This window comes from Protopterus annectens, chromosome 3.part0 (genome assembly GCF_019279795.1).
Source record: "Protopterus annectens isolate FY-2018-M chromosome 3.part0, PAN1.0, whole genome shotgun sequence".
Taxonomy (NCBI): Eukaryota; Metazoa; Chordata; order Ceratodontiformes; family Protopteridae; genus Protopterus; species Protopterus annectens.
Genome location: NC_056731.1, coordinates 52,694,367 through 52,707,787, shown reverse-complemented (window position 1 = coordinate 52,707,787; position 13,421 = coordinate 52,694,367). Strand labels below are relative to the sequence as shown.

Genomic DNA, 13,421 nt, shown 5'->3' with positions numbered 1-13,421 from the left:
TGTCCTATCCAGGCTCATTCAGTGTTCCATCACAAGGTTGACAAGAGGAAGAAGCAAGCACTGAGGATCATAGCAATCATCAAGTAAAGTTAGTAGAATTCCATGCTCCTGTCCTGCGTCTCCTTTTGGATAACAGGGATTATACAATGCTGAGTTTGCTTTATCCTAAAGGAAATGCTCCCATCCTTACAACAGTAATGCTCATTCAGCATCTAAACAAGACACACCCTAGTTGAGCTTAGTGCTTTACTCCCCTGTGCATATAGAATGTATTTCTTGTACTTCTCTGTAATTGTACTCCTGAGGCAAGACGTCACTAATTCCTTTCTCCTGAATGGACAGGTCATCCTTGGCCATGCAGCCCCATCCTCTCTCTAACTAGCTCATTCAATTCCTAAGGTAATAACTCGAAACATGGTGGCAAGACCCCAGCCATGGCATGGCTTTATCAGTTGCACCATGGAGACACTTGAATTATTCCTGCATTCATCTGGTGGAAGTGATTGAAATGTTCCAAATGCTGGAGTTTGGCAGCAGCATTCTGAAGGTCTGACATGGTTGTCCAGGTGTGCACAGGTGTCAGCATGGTGAGCTTGTAGTGCTGCTTATGCTATTGTCACAGGTGTAGTTTTCCTTAAGTGTTTCCTATGGGTTAGAAGTAGTGAGAAAAATCTTGACACTAAACAGCAACAGCAGCACTAGTTACTTAAAAGATAAAATGATAACTCTGCCCTAGTAAAAGAGAGAACTGCTGTCAATCACTTTAGCTCATTCATGTTATACAGTGATGTTCAGAACTCAGATCACAGTTATTTCAAACAGGTTGGGCACCATGCAAATGCTGGAGATACATGTATTCAGCTTGCATGGAAATTTTGAGAGCACTAGATTAATTCTGTACTAAAATAAGTAGACTGGGCAGTTTATCAGAACAATGGACTGTACTGAAAGAGTGTGATAAAAGCAGTGTCTTGCACAATTTGTAGATATTGTTTTATCTACACTTGGCAGCCACGGTGGTGAAGTGGTAGCATTGTTGCCTCACAGCAAGAGGTTCTCCCATTCGATTCTTGGCTGGAGCGCCTTCTGTGTGGAGTATGCATGTCCTCCCCGCGTTTGAGTGGCATTTGAAAGACATGCGTGAATGGGCGTGCCTTTGTTGAAGGTTGGGCGTTGAGCTGGCACCTCGGCACCATAAAAATCTACTGCCAATCATTAGCGAACCGGAGTTCCGCTGTGGCAACCCCTAACTGGGAAAAGCCGAAAGAAGAAGAAGTTTTATCTACACTTACTTGTCCTCAACAGTTTAGCTACTTGTTGCATCATCAGAGTTGCTAAAATTCCCATAAATTCAAGCCAGCTCTACTGGCATAGAGGGATAAAGCTCCGGCTATGGTCCAGGCTGTCCTTGTTGGATTAACAGCACAGATGCCTGCTGTAGCTGGCAGAGGAGGATGGCATGCTTATCCAGGTGGTAGAGCAAGTTAAGGTTATTCTACATCATAACCCCCTTGGAGGAGAGCGATGAGGATGAGAATGGTCCTTGGTTGTGCCCTTGGCCCACCAAGCCATAAACACTGTAATCTTCATTGGCTGGTGCATTGAACCATGGACATGCACAAGAAGGCATAGTGACCCCTTCGATAGTGTGGGTCATTCTTTACTGACATAAGAGTGACATTAGTACCTTACAGAGAGATACTCATGGCTGCCTGTATTACAGCTGTGCTGTAGAATGCTCTCACTTTGGTGATGGAGACAAATTAGTAGTTGCAGAGATTCGATGGTCAGCAGGCACTGGAACCAAAACATGATACAAAAAAATTATTGTGATAAATATGTCAAATTTATGCTTCTGAGAAAGTAGAAGTTAACACACTGCAGATACCAAGCACATGCGTACACACACACACACACACACACACACACACACACACACACACACACACACACACACACACACACACACACACACACACACACACACACACACACACACACACACACACACACAACAACAACGCCCATTGAAATCAACTACTAAGAAATGAAATGTTTTCACATTTGAATGAAAATAAAAAGGAGGAGCATAAAAGGCAAAAAAGGATCTATGGAATATGCAGGGTGATGATGCGCATTATTCATGACTCATCTTGTACAGTAGGACTAGGAAATTCTGGTCTTCACTTATGGTTGTGCTAGTCATATTGAAATTCATGCCCTAAACCTACAGTACAAGATGTGCCATGTAACACTCACCAGACTCCCCCCGCTGTATATTTCCTATTAATTCTGAAAAAAGTATGAAAGCTTTTACAGAGAATTTTTATGGCTCACATTTGGCAGATAAAGTATTATGCAGTTGGTGACAGCTCTCACAGTCATGCTACAATCATTTTCTCTAACTAGACTGGTTATAAATGCCCAGCTCAGGTCCTAATTATATCAGATAAATTAGTCATAAGTAGTACCAACTATCTCATACTCAATTTCCAAAACACTTCACTACGAGCACAGGGAAGGATCTAACATGCTTTCTCTAATTTTCAACAAAATAATGAGTATGTGAGGTTTTTTGCCAGCATTTTTTATGCATAACTGACTTTAAGGTTAGTTTTGAATATTTGTGGTCTCTTTGACAAGATTCCATGCTCCGTGCTAGTGAGCTGACATGAACTATTTACATATGCATTTTGATTTTTTTTATATTACAGTTTGGAAATGACTATCACCACAAGGTTGGTGTATAATTTTATGATAAGCACGTCTATTTTTTAGCCTTGTTGAACCTTCAACTTGTCTAAAGATATGAAGGGCCAGTCATCTTGCAATTTTCCATTGTGGCTTGTGTATGGAGAGTTGCGGACTGCTTGGATGCTGTGGTGTGTAATGCTTTGCTCTGCTGTTATTGAGCAGGCCAGCTGAGGTCATAGTTTTGGCTTAGGTCATGACTGTAATGAGTGCAGTGGACACTGTTCTTGGTTTTGGACAGCCCAAAACATCTGAAAGCTGCAAGTTAAAATACAAAACAGACAGAGCAGCTAATTTCACAGTGGCTTGTAATGGAATGTGTCTGAAGACCATAGCTATTCTGCCTAATGGTAAAAGAATGACAGAACAGCGCAGTCAAAGGTTGGAGACCAAAAGAAAAAGATAGATAGATAGATAGATAGATAGATAGATAGATAGATAGATAGATAGATAGGTGCATTGGTAACTACTAGGCTAGCTGCCCTTGTGGCCCATTTTAATCCTATCCAGTTTCCCCTTTTCTGCTCAAATTAACCTATTCCATTTGTTTACAGATTAGCCTTACCCATCCCATGGTCGATAATTATGTATAACCTCTAATTACAGTAGCTGGGATCATACGATAGATAATTTGAGAGGACCTATGCATGGGATAAATCATTTAGTTGCTGTTTCTGTCCATTAGTAGTGCAAGGGGCAGTCCTGGGGTAAATTTTCTATTTCCCATCTGTAGATCCAAGTTGTACTTGAATATGGACAGATATGTGCTTTGTTTTATGTGGCTGGAGAGTCTGTTCCAGATCAGTAGTATCCTCTGTGAGATATGCCTGTCCCTCCAAACTGTTCTGTTGATGTGTCAGAAAAGAGGTTTAGATCCCTAGACTGAGGATTACTGATGCCATCTGACTTGCTGATGTGCAGTAAGCCCATCAGCCTTGGGTCAGAGGATGCCTTGTATGCCAGACACAGGTCACCTTCTAACAGTGTGCAGGATGCAGAGTATAGTGGTGGGGCTTTGACTCGGTCCAAGTAGGACATGTTGTTCAGGCTGTGTATCCTTTTAGTAAGGTAACTCTGTGAGTGTTTCAGTTGCTTCATGTGTCTGGACACATGAAGCAACTGGCCAAAGTGGGCATTATATTTATTGCTTGGCCTAATGAGGGCTGATTAACAGGGGGCAGTGACATCCCTAGATCTAGACACAATACCTTTATTTATAAGATGTGCAATATATTAGGACTTTCTTGCAACAATGATCACATGTTGGTCAAAAGTTAAATCAATGCCCACATAAGTTCCCAAATCCCTAACAACTGAGTCAAGCCTTAGGGTATTTTGTCAATGTGGTAGCTCCCTGCAGCAGATGACTTCCCAAAGGACACAACAATGCATTTTTTTATTTACTTTCAGTCCATGATTTTGGCACCAGTTATTTATTTGGGACAAGCCTTCCTGCAGAATGGCTAAGTGGTTTGGGAATTCACTGCCTGCTCCTAGCTTGCAGTTATCTGCAAACATAGTCAGACAGAGTTCTTTGGTATTAACTTTTACTTCAGAAAAAAATTGTCAAACAGGAGAGGTCTGTGGTGGAGCCAGCCTTGTGGATTGCACCACAATGACCATTCTCCAGATGATATGTACATACCATGTGGAGAGACTAAGGTTGAAAAGATTTAAGAGGGGTTCAGCAACAACAAAAAAATGTTTTGCTTCCTTGTTCATTTGTACTATTTCTGTCTTGCCGCTGTTGCTTTGAATTTGTTTTTTAGTTGTTTAGGGGTTCAGCAATGTTCAAATTTGGACTAACAAGGAGGCGACATGGTGTAGTCTGCCTCATGGAGCTATTGTTTTAGTTTTGGATAGACCTTCTAAGTTCAAGTCCATAGTGATGCTAATGACACCGCAAGTGTTAATAATGTGTATGCATTTTCCATCTGCTTATGGGATGGTTTATGCAAAGTGCCTTGTCCCGTCTTCTTGAAGATGAATGTGCTAGATCAGCCCTGTGATTTACATTGTAAAGTAAGTTCATTCTTCAGCATGCAAGCTTCAATTCCTAAAGAACCTTAGCTAGGGTCATTCCTCCTTGAAATTTCATGTTCTGTATGAGTAATCTCAGTTAAGGTGCATCTGGATGTTTAATACCTAATTTGCATTTTAATAGATTTTATTTCTACAAGGTATGCAGTAATAGCTACATAGCAGTAAGATGTTGCCAGACAAATGCCTTGGAAAAGGCAGAGGATTAGTATCCACAATCACATGGTGCTGTCATACCCATGTTTGGGGAATATTTCACTTGCCTGTCTTCTGCAGATTTACTCAGTGCTGAAAAACAAACCTTTTAGACTACAGTATAGTGTGCGCTTGTGTTTTGTTTGATGAAAGGCTTCTTCAGATAAATATACATTTATTTTTTAAACTGGTGATAGAAAAGTACAGTCAGATCTTGAGATCCAAATTCAGTGCATCTGTAACAAAACTTTTCATGCAGTCACACAATGAATATAAGTATGCAAACCAAAGCAACTCAAGTGTATTATGATTTCTGTTTAACTGGACTGAGAGGGAGGATGTGAAAGGAGGTACCAACTAAAGTTCATTCTTCAGTATGCAGGCTTCAGTTTCTAAAGAACATTAGCTAAGGTCATTCCTCCTTAACTGTGTGGGCTGAACACAGTGCAACACAACTATAGCAAACTACACAACCAGTGCAAAGCCAAAACTAGAAAGGCTAATTTTGGAAATTAGATATCAAGATATCAAGACAGCAAGATATTGCATTAAAATACCCCAACTGTATTTGTGGGGATTTTGCCACAGTGCTGGACATTTCTCTGTTGCTAGCAATTTGTTCACACAGTATTATTTGTGGAATGTTTTTCTATGGCTTTTCTAGTTTTTTAACAAAATGGGGTTGAAGTTTACCCTGTTGATTATGGGAATGATATAAATCATCTTCTACATAGCTGCATGAAATATCACACTACCTCATCTGCAAGGTGCGGAAGTAAGAAACATATAAGTTGCAGGAAAGTATGCCATAGTAGATGATTCTAAGGTAAAAACTGCTCTATGCAAAAGGGGAAATAAAACGTAGTTAAAAAAAAGTCTTATATATAGACACTTTTAACTGATCTTGCTCAGAAATGCATCTGTGAGTACAGCATAGATATTATTCAGAAATGAAAAATATAGTAGGTTTATGGTGTTAAGATGTAAGCTACAAACACGCACAGTCATGTCTGTTGTGGAGAAAAGCAATATTCATATACTTAGCATATGTAGACAACTGCAGAAACAAGCCTAGTTCAGAAACCCTGATTTCTGAAGTTAAGTTATTTACTTAGAACTGCAAAAGTAAATGTTTTTTTTGTAAGATTTGAACAGTTAAATGATTTTATGATGCATTTTTTAAAGGTATGCTGTTAAATGCCCATACCTCTCAACCTCTTAGAGCAAGAAATCTGGACAAAGCCACAAATAATTTGGGACAAAGACCCACAAATAGGGGCACTTTTTAAATATTTCTCTTACGAACTTAGAAAGTTGATAGAATAACAGGTTTTGTATTGGCATTAATTTTCTGAAGAAGATGAAGTCTGGAATTTAAATGTCTGCCATTATTTTCTGACTTCAGTCCTCAATGATTTGCCAGTGAATTGCCATAAAACCACAGCTGTATTAGAAACAGGCAAAAAATATGAGGCAACAAATATGGACATTCCGCAAACATCTAGACAGTTAAGAGGTATGTTCATACCTAATAATAATAATGCGTAAGAAATGCGGTTATGCTTCAGTGTTGTACTATAACTGCTTTATTTGTACTGCCCTCTTCAGCTCATACACAGGTTTTCCTCTGACGTAGAACAATGTTTGTGATCTGTTTTCTTTCTCTGCAATCAGTAAGTTATACACGTGTATACACAGTCATGGACACACACACACACACACACACACACACACACACACACACACACACACACACACACACAGTGTAAGTGATATATGCTTTTTTGTTTCAATTTGCAGACACTAGCTGGGCTCCCCGATCAGGACTCATTCTATGATGTGGTTGACTGCTTGGAGGAGGCAGGCATTGAAGCCATTTCACAGCGACACTTGAACAAAAAAGGAACAGACCTGGATTTAGTTGAGCAGTTCAATATTTATGAGGTAATTGTATCTTAGATGTTATATGTACAGGTTTTGAGTCTTTGTAGTTTTTTGCAAACATTGACAATTGAAAAACATCTCACAATGCTTCTAGCTTTTTCTCAAACAAGTTTTTCTTACACCAGTGAATTGACTTATTTTCTGGTTCTAGTATTATTTTGTTACAACTGATGTAGTCATGAAATTTTTGACAAAAACTATCACCTCTTTCTCAATTGGAGCATAGTGATGTTGAGAAAACTCTTGACTCATGTGTGATTGGTCTGTCTTAGGTTCAAAGGTTCATAGTTATATACTAGGCTAATGGCTACCAGGGCCTTTATTAGCCTAGCTGTGCAATCCAAACCAATTGAGTCCCTATGTATCACAGGCATTTCTTCAGTGGGGGTATGTTAGTTAGAAATTTGTGTGTGGGGTATGCTAGTTTGGGCATTACTGTCTGCCTGTGTCTATCAGAGACATGGGGGCCAGATCCAGTGTGATTTTCCAATTTCCCATCCACTGATCAAAGTTACACTTAAATAAAGTTGGGGATGGGCTCTGCTTCATGTTGCTAGGGTGCCTATCCCAGAGCATGGGGAAGCCCTGAGATGCACAGAAGCATCACTGATTCAACCAGCGCATTGGGCTGATACTGTGAACCAGCACCCCCACCCTTCAGACCTTCAAATAAAGACCAAAAAAAAAAAAATAAAAAGCAACACTTCACTGTAATAAGCCAATTACTGCATTGCAATTTTATTTTATTTTACATTTGTTAACCAGGAAAGTCTGACTTGGAACGAAGCCAATTTTCCACAGAAGCCCAGGGAGAAAGGTTCCAGATGCATGTCTTTGTAATGTGGGAGGAAACCAGAGCACCCAGAGGAAACCCACACAAATGCAGGGAGAACATGCAGACTCCACACAGAAGGCACCCAGCTGAGAATCGAACTCTTGCTGTGAGGTAACAATGCTACGCTGCACCACTGCGCTGTTCAGCTTATTGCCATTAGATCTAAGCCCTCTTCCCTCCTGCTACAGCCATTCAGGTCCCATTTCTATGCCCTGCCTCCAACCTTCCTCCAACATGTTTTATTAAAAAAAATTATTTTAAGCTGCAGTAAACAGTTGCTACAGTTTATAACCTGCCTTTATGGAGAGCTACAGTGTTCAGGTTTTAGTTAAAATAAAAAATAAATTATTTTTAGTTTTAAACTATAGCAAACTGCTTGCTACACAATTGCTACAGTTTATATCATACGCAGAGCTCTACAGTGCTCAGGTTGGACTGCAAATTCAATACTGACTTTAAAAAGCCGTTACTGCGTTAATGAAACATCTGGATCAGCTGACTGTGTCCCCCAACACTTTACGCCTGGGGCAGTTTCCCCTCTCTCCCCACCCTAGCTCCGCTATTGGAGACACATATCTATTTTGCCAACATGTCTTATTTATGTCACAAGCAACATTTAAGTCCTTGGATCTAGTGGTTCTGATACTGTTCGTTTTGCGGATGTGCAAAAGGTCCGTCAGAGCTCCAAGTGAGGATGCCTTGTATGCCAGGCATATATTTCCTGTAAGTAACCTACAGGAGATGGTGTATAGGGATAAGGCTTTAAGGTGATCTGTATAGGACAATGTGTCTAGACTCTGGATTCTCCTGGTAAGGAACCTTTGTGAGTGTTCCATCTGTTGCATAAGGTATATGCAGAAGGAGGCATTATAATAAATGATGGGTCTGACAAGGGCCGAATAAAGTGGCACAATGACTTTCTTAGTGCTGAATGCCATGCCATTACTTGTAAGTTAGGTGACATAAAATGACTTTCTTGCTGCTTTGGCCACATGTTGGTCACAATCCAGATTACTGTCCACTTATTTTCCCAGATCCATGACTTCTGGGTCAACTATTAGGGGTGCCTTATTAAAGGAGTAAATAGCTTGGGTGGCAGTTTTCCCAAAAGACGTTATAATACATTTCTTGGTATTTGGAGTTTTAGTACATGACTTTGGCACCGATCGTTTACCTGTGTTAGACCCTGTTGCAAGATGTTTATGTCATGGAGGGAATCTGTGATAGCTCCCAATATGCAGTCATCTTGGTCAGACAAAGACCCTTGACATTAGCCTTTACCTCTAAGAAGTAGATGCCAAATAGGAGCAGCCCTAGCATGGAGCCCTGTGGTTCCCTCCTGGTGGCCTGTCTCTTAGTGGAGGTGGTATCACCAATCCTGACTTTCTGGGTCCTGTCTGTGAGCCAGCTGACAATCCAGTGAGTTATGTAGGAATTATTGCCAGTTTGGTGAGTTCGTCAACTATACCCTAGTGGGGTATTGTATCGAGCACCTGAGCCAGGTCTGGGTAGGTGGTATGCACTGTTTTTCCCTCATTTACTGACCTTCTCAAAGAAGTCCATCAGGTTTACCAGGCATGATCTTCCCTTGACAAAGACAAACTGGGTTGGGTCTAGTATCTGAAGGTTGCGAATGTCTTTGTTGATCATTTTGTTGGGTAATTCATTCCATGACTTTGCATATTAGATTAGTAAAACTAATAGGTCTGTAGTTTCCAGAGTAATTTGATGGTCCACACTTGTAAAGTGGGATAACAGTTGCAGTCCTGCATTCTCATGGTATATAGCTTGTTTTCAGGCTACAGTTTAAAAGTGATTCAAGTGGTCCTGATAGGTCATATTCTAGCTATTTTTAGGGCATCTCGGGATATTGTCAGGTCACATTGAGTTTGTGTTTTTGGCCTTAGTGAGCACCATCAGGACCTGCTCCCTGTTAATAGTTGGGGGTGCTATACTAGTAGGTATTTCATGGATGGAGGCAGGGGTGAGTGAGAGATGAATTTAGAGCTGATTTTGTCACTCAGCAAAGTCGTTATGTTGTTTTGCTCAGTGATGGTGGTGCCCCTGACCACCAGTTCGGCACACTGCTGTGTACTGCCTTTGAGGTTTCAGATATAGCTGTAGAAGGCCATGTGGTTGTCTTTAGCCTATGAAGCTATCTTGATCTCATAATTGGCCTTATTGCACTTAATTAGTCCTTTTAGTTTCCTGTTTAATTTAATTAAAGAACTCCTATTATTATGGGAGTGGCTTCCTGATTTTAGTTATGACTTTTTTCCTTTTGTTATATACACTTTCAAGGTTAGGATTCCACCAGTGTGGTTTGTTTTTAGAGTTTATTTTGGGATTACTTCTAATAAATAGAGCAGCCTCTATAGAATCACTTACATGGTTGTACATGGTCTATGTGAACAATTCTGCATAGGTTATTGTGAACTTGGGGTTGGGAGTGGCATTGAATTTTGATAAACTTAGTGAGATGTAGTTTGCTTTAGAATAGTTACTTACAGTTGCAGGGTTTGCTGGAGTTACCAAGTTGAATTTTATTTCAAAGGCAACAGGTTTGGGGTCCAAACTCACCAGTGAGGATGTGACTCTGGGGGGAGTGCAGTGCTCTCCAGTATTGATGAGTAACAAGTCCAGTTTGTTTGAACTTCTCATGGGTTTGCAGATTATATGGTCAAGTGTATTTGTGTTAATAAAGTCCAGGAATCATTATGCCTTATATGTTTCCCAGTCTATAGAGGGATAGTTAAAATCTCCCATGAATATGACATTTGTTTTAATGATGAGTGTCTGCAGTAGGTCTAAGTATGAACTGTGGGATTCTAGGGACATAGAGGCTGACCAATAATTTGCTAGGATATGGTATTGGACTTTGTCTATGGTGATTTGCACATAGATAAATTCCATGGCATCTTCCTGATTAACCAGCATAGAGTTATGGTTTGGGAGGGTGGCCTAATGGTTAAGGTTTTTACCTTGCAAGCACAAGGTGCAGGGTTTGAGTATCACAAGGGATAATTGGCTAGGCTTAAAATGGCTCACAAGGGCAGCTAGCTTCGTACCAATCTATGAACCTAAGTTATGCTTGTTGTTAATATAGATAGATACTCCTCCACCTTTTCCCCCTGTCTGTGCAGCTGATGGGTCTAAATACTTGAAAGGCAGTGAAGCTTTACACTGCTGACGTACTTTCTGTGGAATTAAATCAAGTCTTGGTAATGGCACAGGTGTCTACATTCTCCAGAGTAGGATGTGGAATTTCTTGTTTAGGCTGCTAGCATTGAGCAGTAACACTTTATGTTTCTTTAGGTTTTATTTGCTATGTTAGTAGGTTTATCAGTTTGTCATTGCTTAAAAAAGCTCTAAGGGGTGGATACGTTTTTATCCAATATTCAGAGGTCCAGGAGAGACAGGTGCAGGCCATCCTTTGCAACGCAACTACTCTGTTAGCCGTGTCCTCCCATGCTGACAAATACTGAATCCCCCAGGAAAGGCACCAGAATCTAAGGCAGTTACTGGAGTCGGTCATCTTTTGTTCATACTGTAGCATCATCCTTGTTGAAGGTAGAATGATGGTGAATGCAAAGCACATACTTGTGTGAGACACAAATTCAGAGGAATCAATGTCTTTGTTCATATAGTCCAGGGATGTATGTTTCAAGTTAACACCCACATGGACTATGATAGAATCATGCTAGTACTGTGGTGCAGTGACTTTAGTGCATGCATAATTTAGCAGATCCTGGTTCCAGATAAGCAACTAACCATTATCTTGTTCAGTCTTGTGACTGGGGCACACCTGTGTGTCATACAGTGGAGTCCCCTATGACAAGAGTGCTGGGTAATGTGCTGGCTTGCCTAATGTGCTTTGCTTTAGGGCTCTACTGTGAGTAGGAGTATGTGTAGTCTTTTGTGTTGCTTCTGGTGAGTGCTTTATAGATTGCTGAGGATAGGCATTACCATTTTCAGGCTTACAATGTTTCCAAGGTTTAGGAAGATTGCTTTTTAATACCCCAGCATAGGGTGGTGTGTGTGTGTGTGTGTGTGTGTGTGTGTGTGTGTGTGTGTGTGTGTGTGTGTGTGTGTGTGTGGTGGATGTAGTGTGTGTGTTCATGACAACCTTGTTTGTATTCCATATTTTTGCTCTAGTGAAATTGTCTATTTGCATATCTTGCATACTGTGTTTGTTTTTCTAAGAGTTAAATGGTTGCCTGTGAACATGAGACAATTGGTACATTGTCTCAGGATGCCCATACCTACAAAACTGGCTACAGAAAAATTGTGTATACATGTTGTCAAGACCTGTATTTGGGGAGCTACTGTAGGTCATGACTGAGCATCCTTGGGTAGTCTCAGGAGTTAGATATCTCACTAGGCTAGAGTGTTCCGAGATTTGATAATAATGTCATTTAAGGTGCAAACTAGCTGCTGTAAGCTTGTCTCTACACAATGCCTTTGCTTTAGCCAGTCTAAGTTACAGGTTTCAGTTTTAAAGGAAGTTTTATAGATAAAATTTACTTTCTGGACATTTGTGGCTGCATAGGATACTGCTAACCCCGTGATGTGGTAGCACCAAGAAACATTGCTTGAGAGTGTAATGCTACAGCAAACCTTAAACTACCTAGACAAGATAATTTGAAGTACTAGGGACATTTAGAATGATTTAAAGGCAATATCAACAAGTAAAGCAAAAATAAAGCAGTATCACTCTACAGACAGTTAACCGAAGTGAAAAATAAATTAATAAATCTCTTGTATGCTAAGAATGGAGCAGTATAGTAACTCAGACCCCCACAGAATGTTGTGAGGGTGCCAAGCAGATGGAAGCTTTAGGAAAATGAACAGAGACAATTTATACTAAAGGAGGTTTACTCAAGTGCAATACTGCTTTGCTGGGTGGGCACATAATATTACAAATATATGGAAAGCAATGGGTGGGAAAGTACTTAAATAGGTTACTAAATAGGTTACACAACAGACAAATGCAATGAAACAGTGGAGGGGGGCAGTTTAGAAGTCAGATTACCATAAGGGACAGAAGATAGAGGCAAAGCCTTTTCAAACCACAAGTAAAGGGTTGGAGGGTTGAAAATATTCTAACTGGAATGTGAGAGCTTTGTGGTTAGAATTTCAGAAACTTTTAGCTTAATGCCTGAGTGTGTCGGGGTGGGGTGGAGCAGACACAGGGAACAGAAGGGAAAACAATAGCAATGTAAAGAGAATGGTCACCGTAATGCAACTTTAAATAGGTGTATGCAGCAATGAAAAGTACTGAAGCAGAAATGCTGGAGCAGAATTCACAGTACTACCACTCCTGCAATTCCACCACAGATTAAGGCACCAAATTACTGGAATACAACTTTAAGCAGATATAAACAGTTTTCTTAGTGGCACTGTAGCTTCTCTTATGTTAGACGCAAACAGATGAATATTGCTTCTTGCCTAAGATATGCTTTAGAGATGATTAGTTATGTTTTTGCATGTTAAAAATTATTTTCATTTTATCAGAATCTGGATTAAGCCACTTGACATACAACATGTAGTCTATGTACCTGAATGAAGTTAAACAAATTTGACATTTTTTTTCTCAGTTTGAAGTAGTCTTGTCTCAGTCTCTCCGGTAGTTTTACTGGATAGTTATCATATTTCT

General features: G+C 40.2%; 1 protein-coding gene across 5 annotated transcripts in view; it reads left to right on the top strand.

The window, feature by feature from the left end:
* The window catches only part of FHOD3 (formin homology 2 domain containing 3), a 3,141,544-nt gene that overhangs the window by 2,232,896 nt on the left and 895,227 nt on the right, over positions 1–13,421 (top strand). For all 5 annotated transcript variants that reach the window (XM_044064575.1, XM_044064578.1, XM_044064576.1 and 2 more), the window contains exon 9: positions 6,787–6,930. In XM_044064575.1, coding sequence (XP_043920510.1) covers positions 6,787–6,930 — 144 coding nt within the window. The remainder of the gene's footprint in view (positions 1–6,786; positions 6,931–13,421) is intronic.